The sequence below is a fragment of the Zootoca vivipara genome, chromosome 2 (assembly GCF_965207765.1).
Source record: "Zootoca vivipara chromosome 2, rZooViv2.hap1.1, whole genome shotgun sequence".
NCBI lineage: Eukaryota > Metazoa > Chordata > Lepidosauria > Squamata > Lacertidae > Zootoca > Zootoca vivipara.
In genome coordinates, this window is record NC_142584.1 from 94,088,486 (window position 1) to 94,105,872 (window position 17,387).

General features: G+C 39.6%; 1 protein-coding gene across 44 annotated transcripts in view; it reads left to right on the forward strand.

The window, feature by feature from the left end:
- FOXP1 (forkhead box P1) overlaps window positions 1-17,387 on the forward strand; it is a 544,444-nt gene that overhangs the window by 492,976 nt on the left and 34,081 nt on the right. For all 44 annotated transcript variants that reach the window (XM_060271340.2, XM_088662398.1, XM_088662407.1 and 41 more), the window contains 2 exons: window positions 370-457; window positions 9,240-9,323. In XM_060271340.2, the coding sequence (XP_060127323.1) occupies window positions 370-457; window positions 9,240-9,323 (172 nt within the window). The remainder of the gene's footprint in view (window positions 1-369; window positions 458-9,239; window positions 9,324-17,387) is intronic.

Sequence of the window (17,387 nt, forward strand, 5' to 3'; positions counted from 1 at the left end):
TCCGCCATGTGAATGTTTTTGTCTATTGTGATGATCTGTCACATGCACCAATTTATCCAGCATCATTTTTCTACATAGATGTAAAAATATGTTTAGCTTGTTTCCTTAGTCATATTTGTATTTCTTATCAGTGGGGCGGGGAAATCTCTTCTGCAGAGTTTTGTCACTAATGTGAAACATTCATTTATTGAAAATACAAAGACTCATATTAACAAGCACTGTTTGAACCAGGACAGGGGTATTGTTCCAAAAAATAATCTGATTTTTTGGGTGTAATCTTTGGGCTGCTTTACTCATTCTGGTACTTACATACTTACTTCCCTTTTTGTTTATCCATTTCACTTAATGATTTTTTTTATGTTGTTACAGACATCTCAACAGTGAGCATGCGCTGGATGATAGAAGTACAGCCCAATGTAGAGTGCAAATGCAGGTTGTACAACAGTTAGAGCTGCAGGTAAACACCATATTTTATATTAATATTTCCCAGTATTAATTGAATCCGATGAAATGAATTTTGATTTGCCCAACTATAATTTAAAGAAGAGCTTCCATCATTTTAAAAAGTTGAAAAGATTGCCATCTTGGATCCCTCTTTATTCATATATAAAGCTGAAAAGAAAATGGAAGTTTGAATGCACTACATTACTCAAAATTTCCAAACTTAATTTATCTTTTAATTAATTAACACTGAAACTTTTTTTGGGGGGGTGTATACATTTTATTCCAGTGTGTAGAATTGGTGAAAACATGGAAATGGCTAGTACTGGTTTTCAGACTTGCTCAAGATTGGAATGGAGATTGTCTTACTCATCAAGCTAAACGTTCATTTCTTTACATTTAATTATATATATATATATATACACACACACGCGCGCGCACACGCACACAGAGTGGTACCTCTACTTACAAACGCGATCCATTTCGGGGTGTCGTTCACACCCCAAAAAGTCCGTAAGTAGAGTGCTGCTACTGTGCGTGTGCGAAGTGCGCAAATCGCTTCTCTGTGTGCATGCCGCGTTCGTAACCTGGAAAGCTGCAACATGAAACATACGTAGCACGAGGCATGACTGTAATTCACAACTTTGATATATATGAATTCCTCTCTCTATATATATTGAAAAAAAGATTTGTTTTACATATAATTTATTAAGGGAGTGAATTAAGATGTGCAACTGCAGTATGGTTATCACTGCTTTTTAAGTGTATTTTAAAATCCTTCAAATCCTTCTATGCCTTATTGCTCTTTATGGATTGACTTTCTTTGTGTGCAAGAGAGTAGGCAAAAGGTTAGCCAAAGAAGACAAATTAAAAACAATGTTGTACATTCTATAGTTACCATTCTAAAAAATATTTTAAAAATCCATCCTATTTTGTATGCAAGATGGTAATGTAGAGATATATGGAAAGCCGTGGGCTAAGTGCAGAAGATAATTACATTTGGAATTTTACTGAGTTAGTCATTTACAGCTTCAAATAGTTATAGAGAAAAATCAGCAAAAACACACTTAAAACTTTTTGTTGTTCCTTTTCCCAGATAACCATGACTTGTATTTAAAAAATTCCCTTTTATCTTCTTATCTCACAAATTAGAATTCTTTTGTCCAGATATCCTCCTAAATTTTACTTTCTGCAAAACCATGGTCATGACGCCTTCTTATTAGTATTAACAATATTTTAATACAACTTCTTTGAGAAAATCAAACACAGCAGGAATGATAAACTTCAGCCAGACGTATTTTATGAAAAATGTTACGTAGTTAGGAACAGGTTTTTCTTGCTGGCTGCAAAAAAATGGAATTTAAGCTGGTAAGCTCAGAGGAGGTCATTTATCAGGAAAATATTGTCTGTATAGTGCAACTTGAGAAAGGTGAATTTCCTGTGGTGTTTTTTTAAGTGTGTGTGTGTGTGTGTGTGTGTGTGTGTGTGTGTAGATATAGGTATTTCAGTAATAGAATAGGGCTTCACAATTGAAAGCACTCAAAATATCAGGCCTGCCGTAGGGAGATGGTTCCCTAAATTAGCAGCCTTGTAGGTCATTTCTTCCCAGGATAGTAAACAGGGAGTTCTTAGGAGCAGGCCTTAGGCTCAATCAGACTTCTCACTATTTCTAGAAATGAAAAAATGTAGGATTTCTGGTCCAGTTGTTGATTCCTTCCTGCTGTCCAGACAGAGGAGGGAATCGGTGAGCTTATGGTCCACTCCCTGTTCCTGCTCCTTCCCTGGGTTTCATCCCCAGGAGACAGTAACTACTGAGGATTTAGATGACACACTGGACCAGTTCCTATACTATTAATCTCTTACTCTGTTGGCACTTTTCCCCATTAGATGCCAATATGATACAGAAATCTTCCTATAAAGTCTGGAGTAGTGATATTTATTAGGGACAGTGCAGGGAAATTCATCTTGGTTCACATTTTGATGTGATTCTCTGTAATCTGCACTTCCTGCAAATAAGTATATGAAACAAAACACAGTTTTGCTTCAAAATGTGCTAACAAAAATGTGTAAACAATTTTTGGGGAAAGGTGAAAACAATTTGTGTGTGTGTGTGTGTGTGTGTGTGTGTGAAATAGTATTGAGTATCAAAAGACTGAATTCCACAGTGAGATACTGCCTACAGTCAGGTGAAAAGATCTGGCTCCTCATCCATTTCTTTTCCTCCTCACCTTGTGAGAAAAACAAATACTTTGGCAGGGAATTGATTATTAGGGGTCTCTGGCTCTTGCTCAAAAGTCCTGGAAGACCTCCACTTCTGACATCAAAACAGTCTAGGGACATAATGAAAAATGTAATAGCAATGGATGGACCGGATGGACCAATCTGTCAATTTCCTTCAGTTCACCAAATTTCTGTGTTAGTTTGTTTTTAAAAAGAAAGTCCCTTGTAAAAATTCATCGTTTTAGGGCCCATTTTTTGCAATGCATTTTTAATGTACTATTTGTGTAAAGTGCAGGTGGAGTTAGTATGACACCATAACCTGTCCCACATTCCAGGTTTGCTGCCTCCACACAAATCTGGGATTCCTGCATGCACAATTACCGTACTTTTCCGTGTATAAGACTGTGGTTGTTTTTTTTTTACTCTAAAATTATGTTCAAAATCTGGGCTCGTCTTATACATGGATAGTATCTCCCCCCCTTTTCTTAAAATCAGAGTCCCCAAAAATAGTCTTATACATGGGGGCGCCTTATAGATGGAAAAATACGGTACATAGGCTCTTCCTTGAGAACTGCTACCAAGATCACACTGCCTGTCATGATGATGATCATATCACTAGAACAGCACTATGATATAATAGTCTTGTATTACATAAAGCCAGTATGGTGTAGTTCTTAAGAGTGTTGGACTAGAGCCATGAAGCTCAATGGATGACCACAGGTCCGTCACTCATCACAGCTGACGTACCTCGCAGGGTTGTTGTAAGGATAAAATGGGAAACAGAACTGTTTAACCTCACCTTGAGTTCTTTGGAGGAAATGTGGGATATAAATATAATTTTAAAATAAATAAACAGACGTGGGGCTCCAAGCCGTCGTTAGTTTAGCTGTTGCCTTAAGCAACAAAAACTTGGGTTGATTAATTGGTGATTAGAATTGATTGGTGGAGCTGCAATTTCATATGTATTCGGGCTATCTTTGCTGCAGTTTGTTAAGTAATAGAGCACGGGAAAGGGAAATATTAAAGATGGTCTTTCCTCTAAGCAATGAGTGGTAATATTTGTTGTGTAAATTGCGAGTGATTTCACACTTCTAGCAGTACTTAAAGCAATACCTATATCAAAAAAATCTAGTTACATAATTTAAATGTTTGATTTAATTTAAACGTAGGTGCATTTCTTTTTCTCAATTGTAATTGCACTTATAGGCTGCCGTTCCTCCAAGGCAGTTCACAGTTTTAAAATACCAAAACAAATGAAGGGTATAAAGTGTATAGCTTCTCTTTTGGAGTGTTTTTTGGGGGGGGGGGAGAAGAAAGCCACCCATCTATAGCAAGCCTTGATCTTATCGTTGCCTTCACACCTCTCACCTTCCTTCCCACAGAGTGGGTGAGGCGAGGACAATCTAGTTGGGGCAGGACCTTATGTCATCTTTGCCTGCCTCCATTGCTAGCCTTTACATTAATCTACTAACTTTATTCTTTGAGGGGTATTTTACAGTCAAGCGGTGTATTGTTTGGTCACTCAATCAATCAATCAATCATGATTAATCAACTAAATATTATTTAAGCAGTTGACAGGACTAGGAGGTTTCTTTTGGGGTAGCAAATTTGAAATATTGGTGTGGCCACCACTGGTATCCAGCTGTTCAATTATCTGGAAAATTCTATTTCATACAGTGTTTTTCAAAGACTTCTATGCAAAACCTCACATTGGGAGATAATGTGCTTCTGACAGGTTCCTGGCTTGTAGAAAGTGCTCCTATACTTTTGGGTTAGCTGTCACACAGTTTCGAGCCTGAGTGTGAATGGTTTCCCATGGCTTAAAAATCTTAACGTGAGAAGTGATCCCAAAATACATGTAAAGCCAAAATTAATTAACTGATTAAAGTGAATAAAATTGTGAGTACAGATAAATGATTAGCCAGAACATTTCCACCATTAGAAACTTCTGTGAACAGATATACAGTCGTACCTTGGAAGTCGAACGCAATCCATTCTGGAAGTCCGTTCGACTTCCAAAACATTCAGAAACCAAAGCGCAGCTTCCAATTGGCTACAGGAAGCTCCTGCAGCCAATTGGAAGCCCCGTCAGATGTTTGACTTCCAAAAATGGTTTGCAAACCAGAACAGTCACTTCTGGGGTTGTGACGTTTGGGAGCCAAAACGTTCGAGAACTAAGCTGTTCGACTTCCAAGGTACGACTATATGTCCCATTAGTTCAGGAATAGAGAACTTGTAGCCTTCTGGATGTTGTTGAACTGCAACACCCATTATTCTTGGCCATTGGCCATGCCAGTTGATGCTGATGGGAATCTGAGATGAGCAATGTCTGGAGCTTCCCCATCCCTGTATTAATTAATAGCAAATGCTGACCATAGTCTGTAGTAGATTTGACTTAACTGATCTCAAGTTAGCCCTTTGACTCCTGAGATTATGTCTGCTTGCATTGTCTGCAAAACAGGTAGAGCAAAAGGAGCATTGATTGACTCCTGTGAACTCTCCAAGAAATGCAAGTAGAAAATAAATGTCATGTAATATTATTGCACTTCCCGGCCATGAACACCTGAGACCCTCCAACTTGCACACTTGGAGTTTTACCTCTCATGTCCTCTGCAGCACTTCCATCTCCAAATGAAAGAAGTATTTAAACTGTAGTTTATTATTTATCCTTGGGTATTATTCTCACAAAAATATTGATTTAAAACCCCATGTGCTATATTTTGCCTTTTCTCTGTTAGCTCTGCTAGATTGGACCCCTTGAAAGATAGCAGAGTTCTCGATTCCTAGAGAAGAGCTGTGTTGGTCTGTGCAGCAAAAACAATGTAACATTTTGTAGGATCTTAAAAACCAGCACGTTTTAATAGGCACAAGCTTTCATGGACTAAGAACAACCTTCCTCCATATATACATAGGAAACTAGCTTATACCAGCTCAGACTTTTAAAAATCTCAGATGCTGTTGCCTGTTCTGACTGGCAGTAGCGCTTCAGAGTCTGTAGCAGAAATATTTCCTGTCACCTGCTACCTGATACTCTTAACTGGAAATGCCAGGGGTTAAATCACCTGTATGCAAGACCTGTGCTCTAGGCATCTCAAGGCAGGGATGAAAGAGACCCTTGTTTCGAACACTGGAGGGCTGCTGAACAGTATCAATAATGCTTAACAAGATGGACCAATAGTCTGACTTAGTGGCTTCAATCGCAAATAATGCTAAACTGTGGTTCAGTGCAGTCTATGTGCATGAGAAGAATGACATTGCTAAGAGCCTTTGACACTCATGTCCTCTCTTTCTGCTACTACACAACCAGGAAGCAGGGCTTCAGCAGAGTTTAGTTTCTATTTCAATGAGGCTTGTTATCACAGGTGAACCAGGGATTGTGCTGGAACAAGTTAAACCATGCCTTTTTTGAAACTTACTGATGTTTGTTTCGATTCTTGGGAGGCTCCCAGTTACCATTGCAGCACATACAAGCAGTGCCGGATTTCCGTATAAGCTAAATAAGCTAAATAAGCTATAGCTTAGGGCCCCACTCTCTTGGGCCCCCCAAAAAAAGTAAAGGAAAAAACACACGAATGTACATTTCCAAAGTATAAAATGAAAAACAAATAAAATAAAACCTACATACAGCAACAGTGTTTTGTGTTGTGTAGGCTCCTATGGTGTAAGTAATGGGCCTTGCCTGCTAGCCTGCTCCCTAAAATATCACTGGTTTGCTCATTGCTATATATAGGGTGCCTACATTCTGCATGAACTGTTATGTGCAAATGGCTTTACAGTGGTACCTCTGGTTAAGAACTTAATTCATTCCAGAGGTCTGTTCTAAACCTGAAACTGTTCTTAACCTGAAGCACCACTTTAGCTAATGGGGCCTCCTGCTGCCGCCGCACCACCAAAGCACGATTTCTGTTCTCATTCTTCTGTTCTTAACCTGGAGTACTATTTCTGGGTTAGCAGAGTTTGTAACCTGAAGCATTTGTAACCCGAGGTACCACTGTAGATACCTATTAGGTCCATAAATTACCATATAACATATATTCAACAACAAAACCCAGCAACAATTTGTTGACAGAGGACAACTGGACATATAAAGGGCCCCATTACCTTCAGGAGCTTAGGGCCTCATGAAACCGAAATCTGGCCCTGCATACAAGAAGTGAGCATTAAATGCAAAGTGTTACCATGACAGGTCCCTGTGTTCCTGAAGGGGCCTGCATTCACAGCTCCATCACTCATGGCAGAAGGCAGGAGCAGCCTGGAGCTGGCTCAGATCATCAAGTGAAAACAGTGAGGCAAGATTGGGATCCAGGTATTTCCGCCTGTCTGCACATTCAGTGGGTGGAACAGGGAGCTCTGCACCATTGGGGTGACACTCTCGTAAACTGGCAAAGGCCCACGCGGCTGGGTGGAGGGGCACTTTAGCCCAATCCAGAGCCTAGCACTAAGGGGGCTTGGATTGCAGCCTAAGCTGTGTTCATAACTCACTCACATAAGGTTGAGGGCTTTTCCACACACAAATACATGATTTTCTCCTCCTTCAAGGAATTGATCCTTAAACAGTAAATGAAAGTGTGTCAAACAAGAAACCCTGTTTGCTATAATATAAGGAAAAATGTGTCACTTCCATTGTGGTTTGCACATTTGGGAGAACCACTGCGGAATTGCTTACTAGCAGTATGTAATCATTATGGAATAGGCATGTGCACAGTATGTAGTATACAGAGAACAATGCGCACAGAGGAGAAAATTTCTCAAAGACATAATTCATAACACGGATAGCCCTGAAAGTGGCCCTCTGGTTTACCATTTAGTCACAAGTTACAAGTGCAGCCACACACACCCCCACTCCACAAAATACCATTAGCAGCCACAACTTCCAGACCTTAGGAGCCCTTTATGGTGCCATGCTGATGACAGCTTACTCACATCCATGGCTTAACAAGCCCTTGCGACTTCTACTGGATGATCTAACTGAATAGACAGGAGTTGCTAATGGAGTTAAGGGTTTATATTAGTATTGCTTTTTGACCCGCAGAAAAGCAGCCCCAAAGAATCCTTTCATTCTTTGTTTTATGTTTTCTGTCTTGAAACCAGAAGTCTTTCAGATGTTTCACTTACAGAGTCCTGCCCTTGCTCTAAATATCTGATTATCTGTCTCGCTCATTTCCATGGCTCCTGAAATTTATTCTGCATAATCCTATACCCCCTTTCCTGAGAGGAATCCCTATTAAAAACATTGTGACTTACTTCTGAGTAAGGCATGTATGGGACTGCACTGGTTAATGTTTTATTTGTTTTAGCTCTATGTGTTTTAGCTATACCGCTAAATGTTTGATTTTGCTTTAAAAATGCAAATAGCTTTGAAATCTCTTGAAATGTAATACATTATTTTAAAATGAATAAATACACCTGTCCAAATATTTTATAACCTGAGTGGAAAACTTGGAATACAGGTAATCCAGCAGCCTTTATTGTTGCATAATGCTTCGCTCAAAGGCCCTAACCATACATATGTGTATTTTGTGCTTTGAGGTCCATGCACCAGCAAAAGAACTTCTTCAACATACCATCTCAATTGTCTTTTGAGTTTCAAAACTTTTTTTTGTATGAGCAGCACCCAGTCAGTGCTATAAAGGACAGAACCCATAACAATACCCAAAACTAAATAAAAAAAATCCTTCCAGCAGCACCTTAAAGACCAACTAAGTTTTTTATTTTGGTATGAGCTTTCGTGTGCATGCACACTTCTTCAGATACCTGGATATCTGAAGAAGTGTGCATGCACAGGAAAGCTCATACCAAAATAAAAAACTTAGTTGGTCTTTAAGGTGCTGCTGGAATGAATATTTTTATTTTGTTTCGACTACATCAGACCAACACAGCTACCTACCTGTAACTAATACCCAAAACTGAATGCATCTTGGTGGCCTGAGGCAAATGCGAATAAGAAAAGAGGAAGCCTTACTTTCTCTCCCCCCCCTTCCACAATTAAAGCTTTCTCCAGTTCCTGTTCTATGCGAGAACAAAAGTTTGCTGCACCTTCAATAATTTTTTTTCAAGAGTTGAGTGTTAGCAGCATTTCATTCTCATCGAGATGCTGGGTGCAAAACCATTGGAGCAGTGGGGAATAGTTGCAGAGGGTAGGGAATCTTCTAAGTCTATTTTAAAAGTTTAACCAAAAGAGCACACACTTCTTTTACTTACCCCGTTTCCCTTTGTGCTTTGCCTCCTGCCCATGAATTGGGACAGGGTTGGTGAGCAAATATGATTCATTAATGTCTTTTAGCTGTCACTGCTGCAGTGAACGCACTGGTGCCAGCAGGTCTAGAGCTGCTTCAGTTGAGAGCTAATGCATTTTGCTTTGCCAAAAGCTGATACCCAGCAACTAGAGTTTTGTTGCAAACACACACACACACAGAGAGAGAGAGAGAGAGAGAGAGAGAGAGAGAGAGAGAGAGAGAGAGAGAGAGAGAGAGAGAGAGAGGCGCCATATAACATTTCTGAGAAATTAATAAGTTTTGTTTGTTTGTTCTGGATTCTGTTCACAAAAATAACTTACGCCATTTTTCTTTCCTATTTAGCTTTCAAAAGACAAAGAGCGCCTGCAAGCTATGATGACACACCTACATGTAAAGTCAACTGAACCAAAAGCTACACCTCAGCCTGTAAGTATCTGCACTGACAGAATAAAGCTTCACAACAGCCCCCTTTCCCACCTAATAGCATAAAAGAAGTGCGGGGTACTTTAAAATACCCATCCAAGTGAAGACATGCACTTTCTTCTCCTTTTTTGCTCCCTCCCCTGTGCACATCCTGTGCTGTCCTCAGAACTTGTACAGAGGGTTAGGGGGAAATCCCCAAGCAGATTGGGGGGCAGGGGAGGAGGAGAGGGGGAACAATGCTCTGCTGTGCAAAGAGAAATCCTTGCACTAACAAAACGCTGAATACAACCCATAGTGTTTTATGTGTATTTGATTTGATTTTGCAAAAACTAAGCCAACAAGTCTACTCATTTACCTGTGAGCTCACTTGGACTTTAAAGAGTAGACTTTGAAGCTATGCTTTAACCATTTTAGAAATGACTGTCTACTCAGAAATAAGTCCCACTGAGCACAATGAGAGCTCCCATTAAGTCTGTTTAGGACTGAAGCATACATTTTAAACTAGCTCAGAGGCTGTTCTCCTAATTTACATGTATAAAATAAATGAAGAGCTTTACCAGGGTGAAATAAATATTGTGAGGGATGCAGATAGCATGTACCACAGTACTTGGTCAACCATCTTATGGAATCCCATCCCCACTTTATAAAAGCCAGATATTTAAATAGATTATGAACAAGCACAAAGTGATGGAGATGATCAGAATCGTCTAATATTTATATAGCACCTGTCATATTCTATATAATAAATCAGTTTTGGATTCATGCCATAAGGAATGCTCGAAGGAGTATGTCATACTCTGTTCAAGAAAGAAATCCCGAACAGTTTGCAAGATTATGAGGAGAAAGCAACACTTGTTGTTGTTTAGTCATTCAGTCGTGTCCGACTCTTTCTGACCCCATGGACTAGAGTCCTGTCTTGCACTGCCTCCCGCAGTTTGGTCAAACTCATGTTGGTAGCTTCGAGAACACTGTCCAACCATCTCGTCCTTCTCCTTGTGCCCTCAGTCTTTCCCAACATCACAGTCTTTTCCAGGGAGTCTTCTCTTCTCATGAGGTGGCCAAAGTATTGGAGCCTCAGCTTCAGGGTCTGTCCCTCCAGTGAGCACTCAGGGCTGATTTCCTTCAGAATGGATAGGTTTGATCTTCTTGCAGTCCATGGGACTCTCAAGAGTCTCTTCCACCAGTACCACCCATCTCTTTTTTAGGTGTGTCTCTTCCCTATAGGGAGATAATTCATCTCCTAAAAGCATAGTCTAGAATAACTCTAAAGTTGCACAGCAAAAAAGTGGAGAATATGAGATAGTGGTGAACAGCACAGTAGTTCATAAACAGGCCCTACTGAAGTATGTTAAGTCTATGTGAAGTGTATTTATTGGTGAAAAAAAGATTAAGGGGTTTTGAATATGAAAAAGCCTACTACCGGTATTCTCCACACCTTTTTTTTCCTATCACTGTTCTAGAGCAATTTATTCTCCAGGGAACCTGCAAAATACACATTTCCTTCTAGGAAAACAGAGGTGCAGGGTGCTTATACTGTATATTTTTTAATGTTCTCTATTTTAATAATGTGTTCTGTTTCAGACATTAATTTCGGTCTACAAACTGCTCATAGGCAGGTTACCGTATTTGCTGGGCTAATATTGAGCTAATATTGAGTTGTATATTTGAGTTGTATTTATGTCTATCACCATGGATCTCATATATCTAGTTAGTTGTGTTCGTTTTATTTAGACTGGTCAAAAAAGTAAAAAACAAGTAAACCAATACTTTACTATTGTGCTATATCACTGCGTATTGATTACAATTTGCATATTGATTAAAATTGACTATAGATCATCAATAATCAATTAATAGTCTCATAACTCAGAATAAAAGCAAATAAAAGCAGTGTACCTTTAAATCTTACAGATCTTAAAATCATAAGCCAAATCACTGCCTTGGTTTAGAATAATCGCATGAAGCAATTAGGAATTTTAAGGTAAAGGAGTAAAATTAAAGTATCTTACATTTAAGATGTTTGCTCATTGAAATTTTTGAATGTGAACTTCGATTCTGACTGATGAACTAATTTTTTAACATAAGATCAAACATTTTATTAGAATCCCTGATCCCTTTCACTCTCTTGATCCATCTTATTAAAGGATTTTCTGCAGAGTAGATTCTTATAGAGTGATGCAAAGAGCATAATGGTTCTCTAAGTATAATGCACAGTTAAGATATGTTTTCTCCTTATGTGCAGCTTTCCTGTAATCCCTTATTCTAAAAACAAACAAACACTAAACAATATGCATATGATAAACAGAGAATTGCTTGGGGACGCTTAGTTGGAGAGCTCCATCTCTCTTTGGTAAGAACCTTGTTTCTTAATATCTGGAGCTTCTACGACAACTCTGTTAATATGAAATAATGAACTTTCTTTCTTCTCTTGTACCTGAGAGCCAGTGTGGTGTAGTGGTTAAGAGCAATGGACTCATAATCTGGTGAACCAGGTTCGTGTCTCTGCTCTTCCACATGCAGCTGCTGGGTGACCTTGGGCTACTCACATTTCTTTGAAGTCTCTCAGCCCCACTCACCTCACAGAGTGTTTGTTGTGGGAGAGGAAGGGAAAAGAGAATGTTAGCCGCTTTGGGACTCCTTCAGGTAGTGATAAGCGGGATATCAAATCCAAACTCTTCTTCTTCTTCTTCTTGGACCCATAATCAAACACCCACCCCTCTTCTCTACAAGGTGGTAGCACTCTCGAAATGAATTCGAGCAACATGTAGGTTACCTTTGCCCAACTGAGCACATACCCCTGGCCCACACTAAACACCAGCTTTATAATTGCACAGCTAAACCTTTGCTGGTGATGTTGTATGACTTCGTGGAAAGGTACTTCAAGGCTTCTTATAGTGGACACGTGGACAAGCATCACCCACGCAATAGGGATTATAATCTGTAGGAAGGGTCAGGGGGTTGTTGCGGCTACTCTCGAGTAAAGACGCTCCAGTCCACTCTGTCTTTAAGAGTTTTATTGTACATACTATTTACAGTGCAGAGATAGCAGAAAACATGACTGCCTAGTCCTATTCAGAACCTGGCAATGGCTGCTGTCTGCTTTTCGGCCAGCATAAAAGCCTGGGCACCCCAAAATGCCGCCCCTTCATCCTATGTGTGGGCGCGTGCCTCAATTCGGGCGCCGGAAGGAGAGGTCTCCCCTTTTGCTGGCTGGGGCGGCGCCTAGGCTCTGACGTCTCGTTGAGCCCCTCATCCGCTGACTCTCGACCAGTGTGGTGCCAAGGCTTTGACGCTGTTCCCCATAGCGTTGCCAGGGCTCAGACACCTCACTGAGCCCTCTCTCCATTCCACTCTCTTCCTCATTCCCTACTCCTGACTCGCTGCTCGTGCTGTCACTGGGCGAAGTGCTGGTCAGGATGACAGGGAGAGGCTCCCTGTAGGGAGTCCCCCCTGACAGGAAGTTAATGTTCTGACATCTGACCAGTATCTGGCTGCTGAAAATCTAGAAACTTTTGTCCGTGAGCTCCAGCCGTACCAGTTGGGGATGCCATGATAAGTACTGCAACACAGCCAATAAACAGGGAAAAGCAGTAGGGGGAAAAAACTGATCTAGGCAATGTGGGAGGGAGGATGCACTTTCTTGATTAGTATTAAAAATGTTTTACATTCTGGAAAATTATAGCTTTGATGGGGACCTCCTACTAAATTTATTTTTAACTGCTCTATTGAAAATTCTGTACCACTAGTCAACATTATCTCTCAGTTGCTCAGCACAGTGTTTCTCTATTAAAAGAAATAGGCATGAATATTTTTGACTGAAAAATTAATAGCTTTTGAATTCATACACAGCAGGTTTTCTTTTCCAAAGAAGTCCAATATCGCTGCACAGCACTTGTATAACCATTTATTTAGAGTCCAAGTCAAACCTTTGACAGCTAGAGCAGTGTTACAAGCCAACATAAAGAACTCCAAGATGTAAACCAACAATAGGCAGTCTGTGTGAGGTTTGCCATTGTCAAATACATAGATTGTTTGGATTAGTTTATGTAAATGTACTGTTGTATTACCCTTTTGGGGGGGGAAAGATCACATTTGTGTATGAAAAGTGGTTTCGTTCACAGGCAGCATTATAAATTCCTTATCCTTTAACTTACATGTTAGAAGTAAAAATTGGTGCCTGACAGGCCTATATTGTGTGACACTCTGTTGTTGGATTGAAACGGCCTTCTTTTCATTTATTGAAATATAGAAAATTTTATTATAGATACCATCAGATAAATCAGAAATTATTAAAATATGTATAGGTGAAGCATTCAAAAATTAATTATAAAATGTAGGAATATAGTGTTTTGCATATTGTGCTTTCCCTGTGAGGGGGGAAATAGCAAAGGCATCACAGAGTCTAGGCTAGACCTCACTCCTTTTAACTCAGCAGGATAGAACTTTGCCTGGGAGAGATCTGATGACCAATACTGTAATGCGAAGTATTCTCTACACCCAGTAATTAATTTTTTCCTTCTCCCTATAACTGACTTTACTATCTTTGCCTATTTTTAAAGGAGAAAGTAAGAACTGATGCAAGCTTACTAATAAAACACGGATGTAAAATTGCAACTGAGTGGGGCTTGTAATGCTTGCATTAAAAATTCACCATCAGCTAAAAATTGAGGATCTGGCTGCACAATATGAGCTTTAGCTGTCTATTATTTGGTTGCCATAGGTGTTTCTCGTTAGTCAAGTGCTTTGGTCTTGACTAGGTACATAAATTAGCACCATATTTTGCTGAACTCTTTGATCAGTTCCCAGCGCCACACAATGAATCAGGAGTCCATCCAACCACAGAGAGCAGCAACTTGTCAGATATAATCACAAGGAGAAGCATGTATGAGATTATCTCCTTAAAATAAGAGATCTCTTTGCAGCATGTTGGAAGTGCTTCAACCTTCCTCAGCTATCATATATCAGCCACATGCTTAAGGTCCTGCGGAAGTGAACATAATTCCAATAAGTGCGTGTTGAAAGCATTCACTTTATAAACAGCTTTCAACTGTGGTGGGTGTGGGTGGGGTGTACACACAAGGTGTTTGCCAGGATGCAAAAAGAAGGCACTCTCGTTAAGAAAATTTTTTGGTTAGGCAAGTGAGCAAGTTAGCAGGTATACCGTGAGGACCAAACAGGTATGCCTGTGGAGGAGGAAAGCAAAGGCAAACATACCCTGAACTGGGTGAGAATTGTAGCATGCAGTCAACTGTATTTTCCCAAACCTTATCTCTGAGATCCCCATTTGCTTGTGGAATTCACAGTCAGTGGATGGTGTGAAATGATAGCTCTTTTCATGTCTTTAAGACCATGTTGAGAGAAGCCTTCTTCCTGATCTCTTCTACACAGCCCACCTTGTGTTCATAACCTGACTGGGTCAGGAGGTGAAAACTGTATTCTTTTCCACTTCTTGTTGTGTTGATTGACTAGGCGGGAGTTCCATGAACCTTAAGGCACTCCAAGACTCTTGTATACCTCTGTTTTCTGTTAGTCTGCTGGCTCTTATGAGACTTGGGAGTGAAGGAACGTGTCCTCAGATGAACTGTCAATCTTTGCTTTGCTTTAGAAGGGAAGGCTCAAACAGTCTATTCCATGATTTAGGGAAGCCCATTTTAAGATACCTGCTGTTCTAGTCATTCCTGTTGTGTGAGGCATTCCAAGAGTGGAAGTGGCTGGAGAATACCTGTCCCTGTGTTCAAGGCACACATCAAAAGGTGGCTGTGCTTTCTGTTACATCCTACTGTTGACCTGTATTGTCAAAGAAATATTACAGCAGTCGACACCACTATTTTTATTTCAGTGTCTGAAGTAAAAATTAGCTGAATATTCCATTATCCAGTATTCTCTTAATCTCTGTGACGTTTTTGTTTATGACAGAATTTGGAAGCATTGATATTCTAATGCATCGATATGCTTAATGCAATAGTTGTTCCATTATTTTCATTCATGTATGAGGTTCAGATGACAGAGGGAAACCAAGGCACAATGTGCTTTTAGATGGCACTTTCATAGCTACAAATTGTGCCTCGGGAAAGAGAGAAGGAATACATTCTTCTTTCTTTGGCTCAAAAGTGTTTTTTGCATACCTGGCAGTACATCCGTCTTTATAGAGCTGACATAACTGTTGGCTATTTTTTATGTATTTTCCTTTACCCTAACCACAGCAATTAGGATTGTTTTGAAATCCTGTTTTTAGCAACTGTAAAAACAAAGCATTAAAAAATAGCCTTTTAACTGTGAGGTAATGACTGAGCATTTTAGCTGCTGTAGCTGTATTTTATAGTTTGAAAAATAATGATATGTAGCAATAAAAAGAGATTTGCAAATGCAACACACAAAAGCTGTTTTTATATACTGTTTTTCATTAAGTCCCACTCTTCAACTTGGGTTTCCTTAGTATCCCTGCCAATAACAACACCTGCTAAGTGATTGCTGCCTGCCAAATCCTGTGTTGCGTGCAGATTATATATATATATATATATATATATATATATATATTGAAAAATTTTTGTGGATGAAGTGTTAAAGCACACTAAATCTAACAGTCCCAACACACATCCACTTTCTGTGGCTTAGCAATTGGTATCCATCTCTGAAGTCCAATTACAGCAACTGTTTTAGCCATGATCAGAATGGTAGAATCAACAGTGGAGAAATTGCTGTCCTAAAGCACCACAGATGGGCTCAGCATAGCTTGTATGATCCCCCCCCCCCCCCGCTTGAAATCTGCTAGTCCTCTTGGTGTGTCTGCTGCTTTCTTGTCACCATTTGCATGTATTACCTTAAACCTAATGGAAGCCATTTTAACTATCATTCTTTTGTGTGTGTTTGCATGCGTACAAACATACATGTGTAAAAATACTCTTAATGATTTATGCAGCATTGGTAAGGTAAGGTAAGGTTGGGTAAGACTTATTTTTTACTCTGTTTAAGAAAATTATTCTTTTTAAAATGAGCAGGAGAAAATTCAGATTTTTATTATTATATATTTATTATATTATATATTTATTCCCTGATGGGAACACAAGGCAGCTTTCAGAAAAAAATAGAGCCTTTCTGAGGGGGGTGTGTGTTAATGCCTACTTCAGGTTAAATTGTTGCAGGCTTAAAAGTGCAGTGAGAAATTGGCTCTGGTGTTATTTTGCTTGTTAATCCTTTGTGATAGGAAGATCTTGGTCATCTGATTTTAGGATACTACACCCACCTATTATTTTAAAGCTGTTTAGTAGGCAGAGTTGCATTAGAATTGTCAGAAGATATTCCAGAAACTGGTGCATATTCCTACATGGACTTCGGTTGGTTGTGGTAATTACACACATTTTAGAGTTGTGTAGGATAGGCTAGGGTTGTCATATTTCAAAAAGTGGAAATCCAGACACAAAAGTTGTTGAGCTTTTTATTGGCAAAGTTGTTGTTGAGCTTTCTTTTCTTTTTGCCAAAGTTGCTGATTTTTTTTCCAAGATCTTTTTTTTTTTAAAGGTTTTGAGCTATTTTTACTCTTCCGACATGGGTTGCCTGCCATATGTCCAGATTTTCCTCGTCATTCTAGTGATTTTCACCCAGACACCATTTCCGACGGCCGAATCCCGGCTAAGTCCAGAAAACTCCAGATGTATAGCAACCCTAGTGTTGGATCCATCCTTAGGCAGAATACAGAGCCAGCTATTTATCAGCAGGAGAGAACAGAAATAGTTATTAATTCATTTTTTAAAAAATCATTCCAGTAGCACCGTAGAGACCAACTAAGTTTGTCATTGGTATGAGCTTTCCTGTGCATGCACACTTCTTCAGATACACGAAAGCTCATACCAATGACAAACTTAGTTGGTCTCTAAGGTGCTACTGGAAGGAATTTTTTTATTTTGTTTCGACTACGGCAGACCAACACAGCTACCTACCTGTAACTTATTAATTCATAGATATTGCCTATGTTCAGGTACAAAACCCCAACCGTTTCAAGCAGGTTCTGAACCACACAGTGTCACTTACTGACAACGCTTACAAGATGTAAACCAATAATGCTTGGTCTGC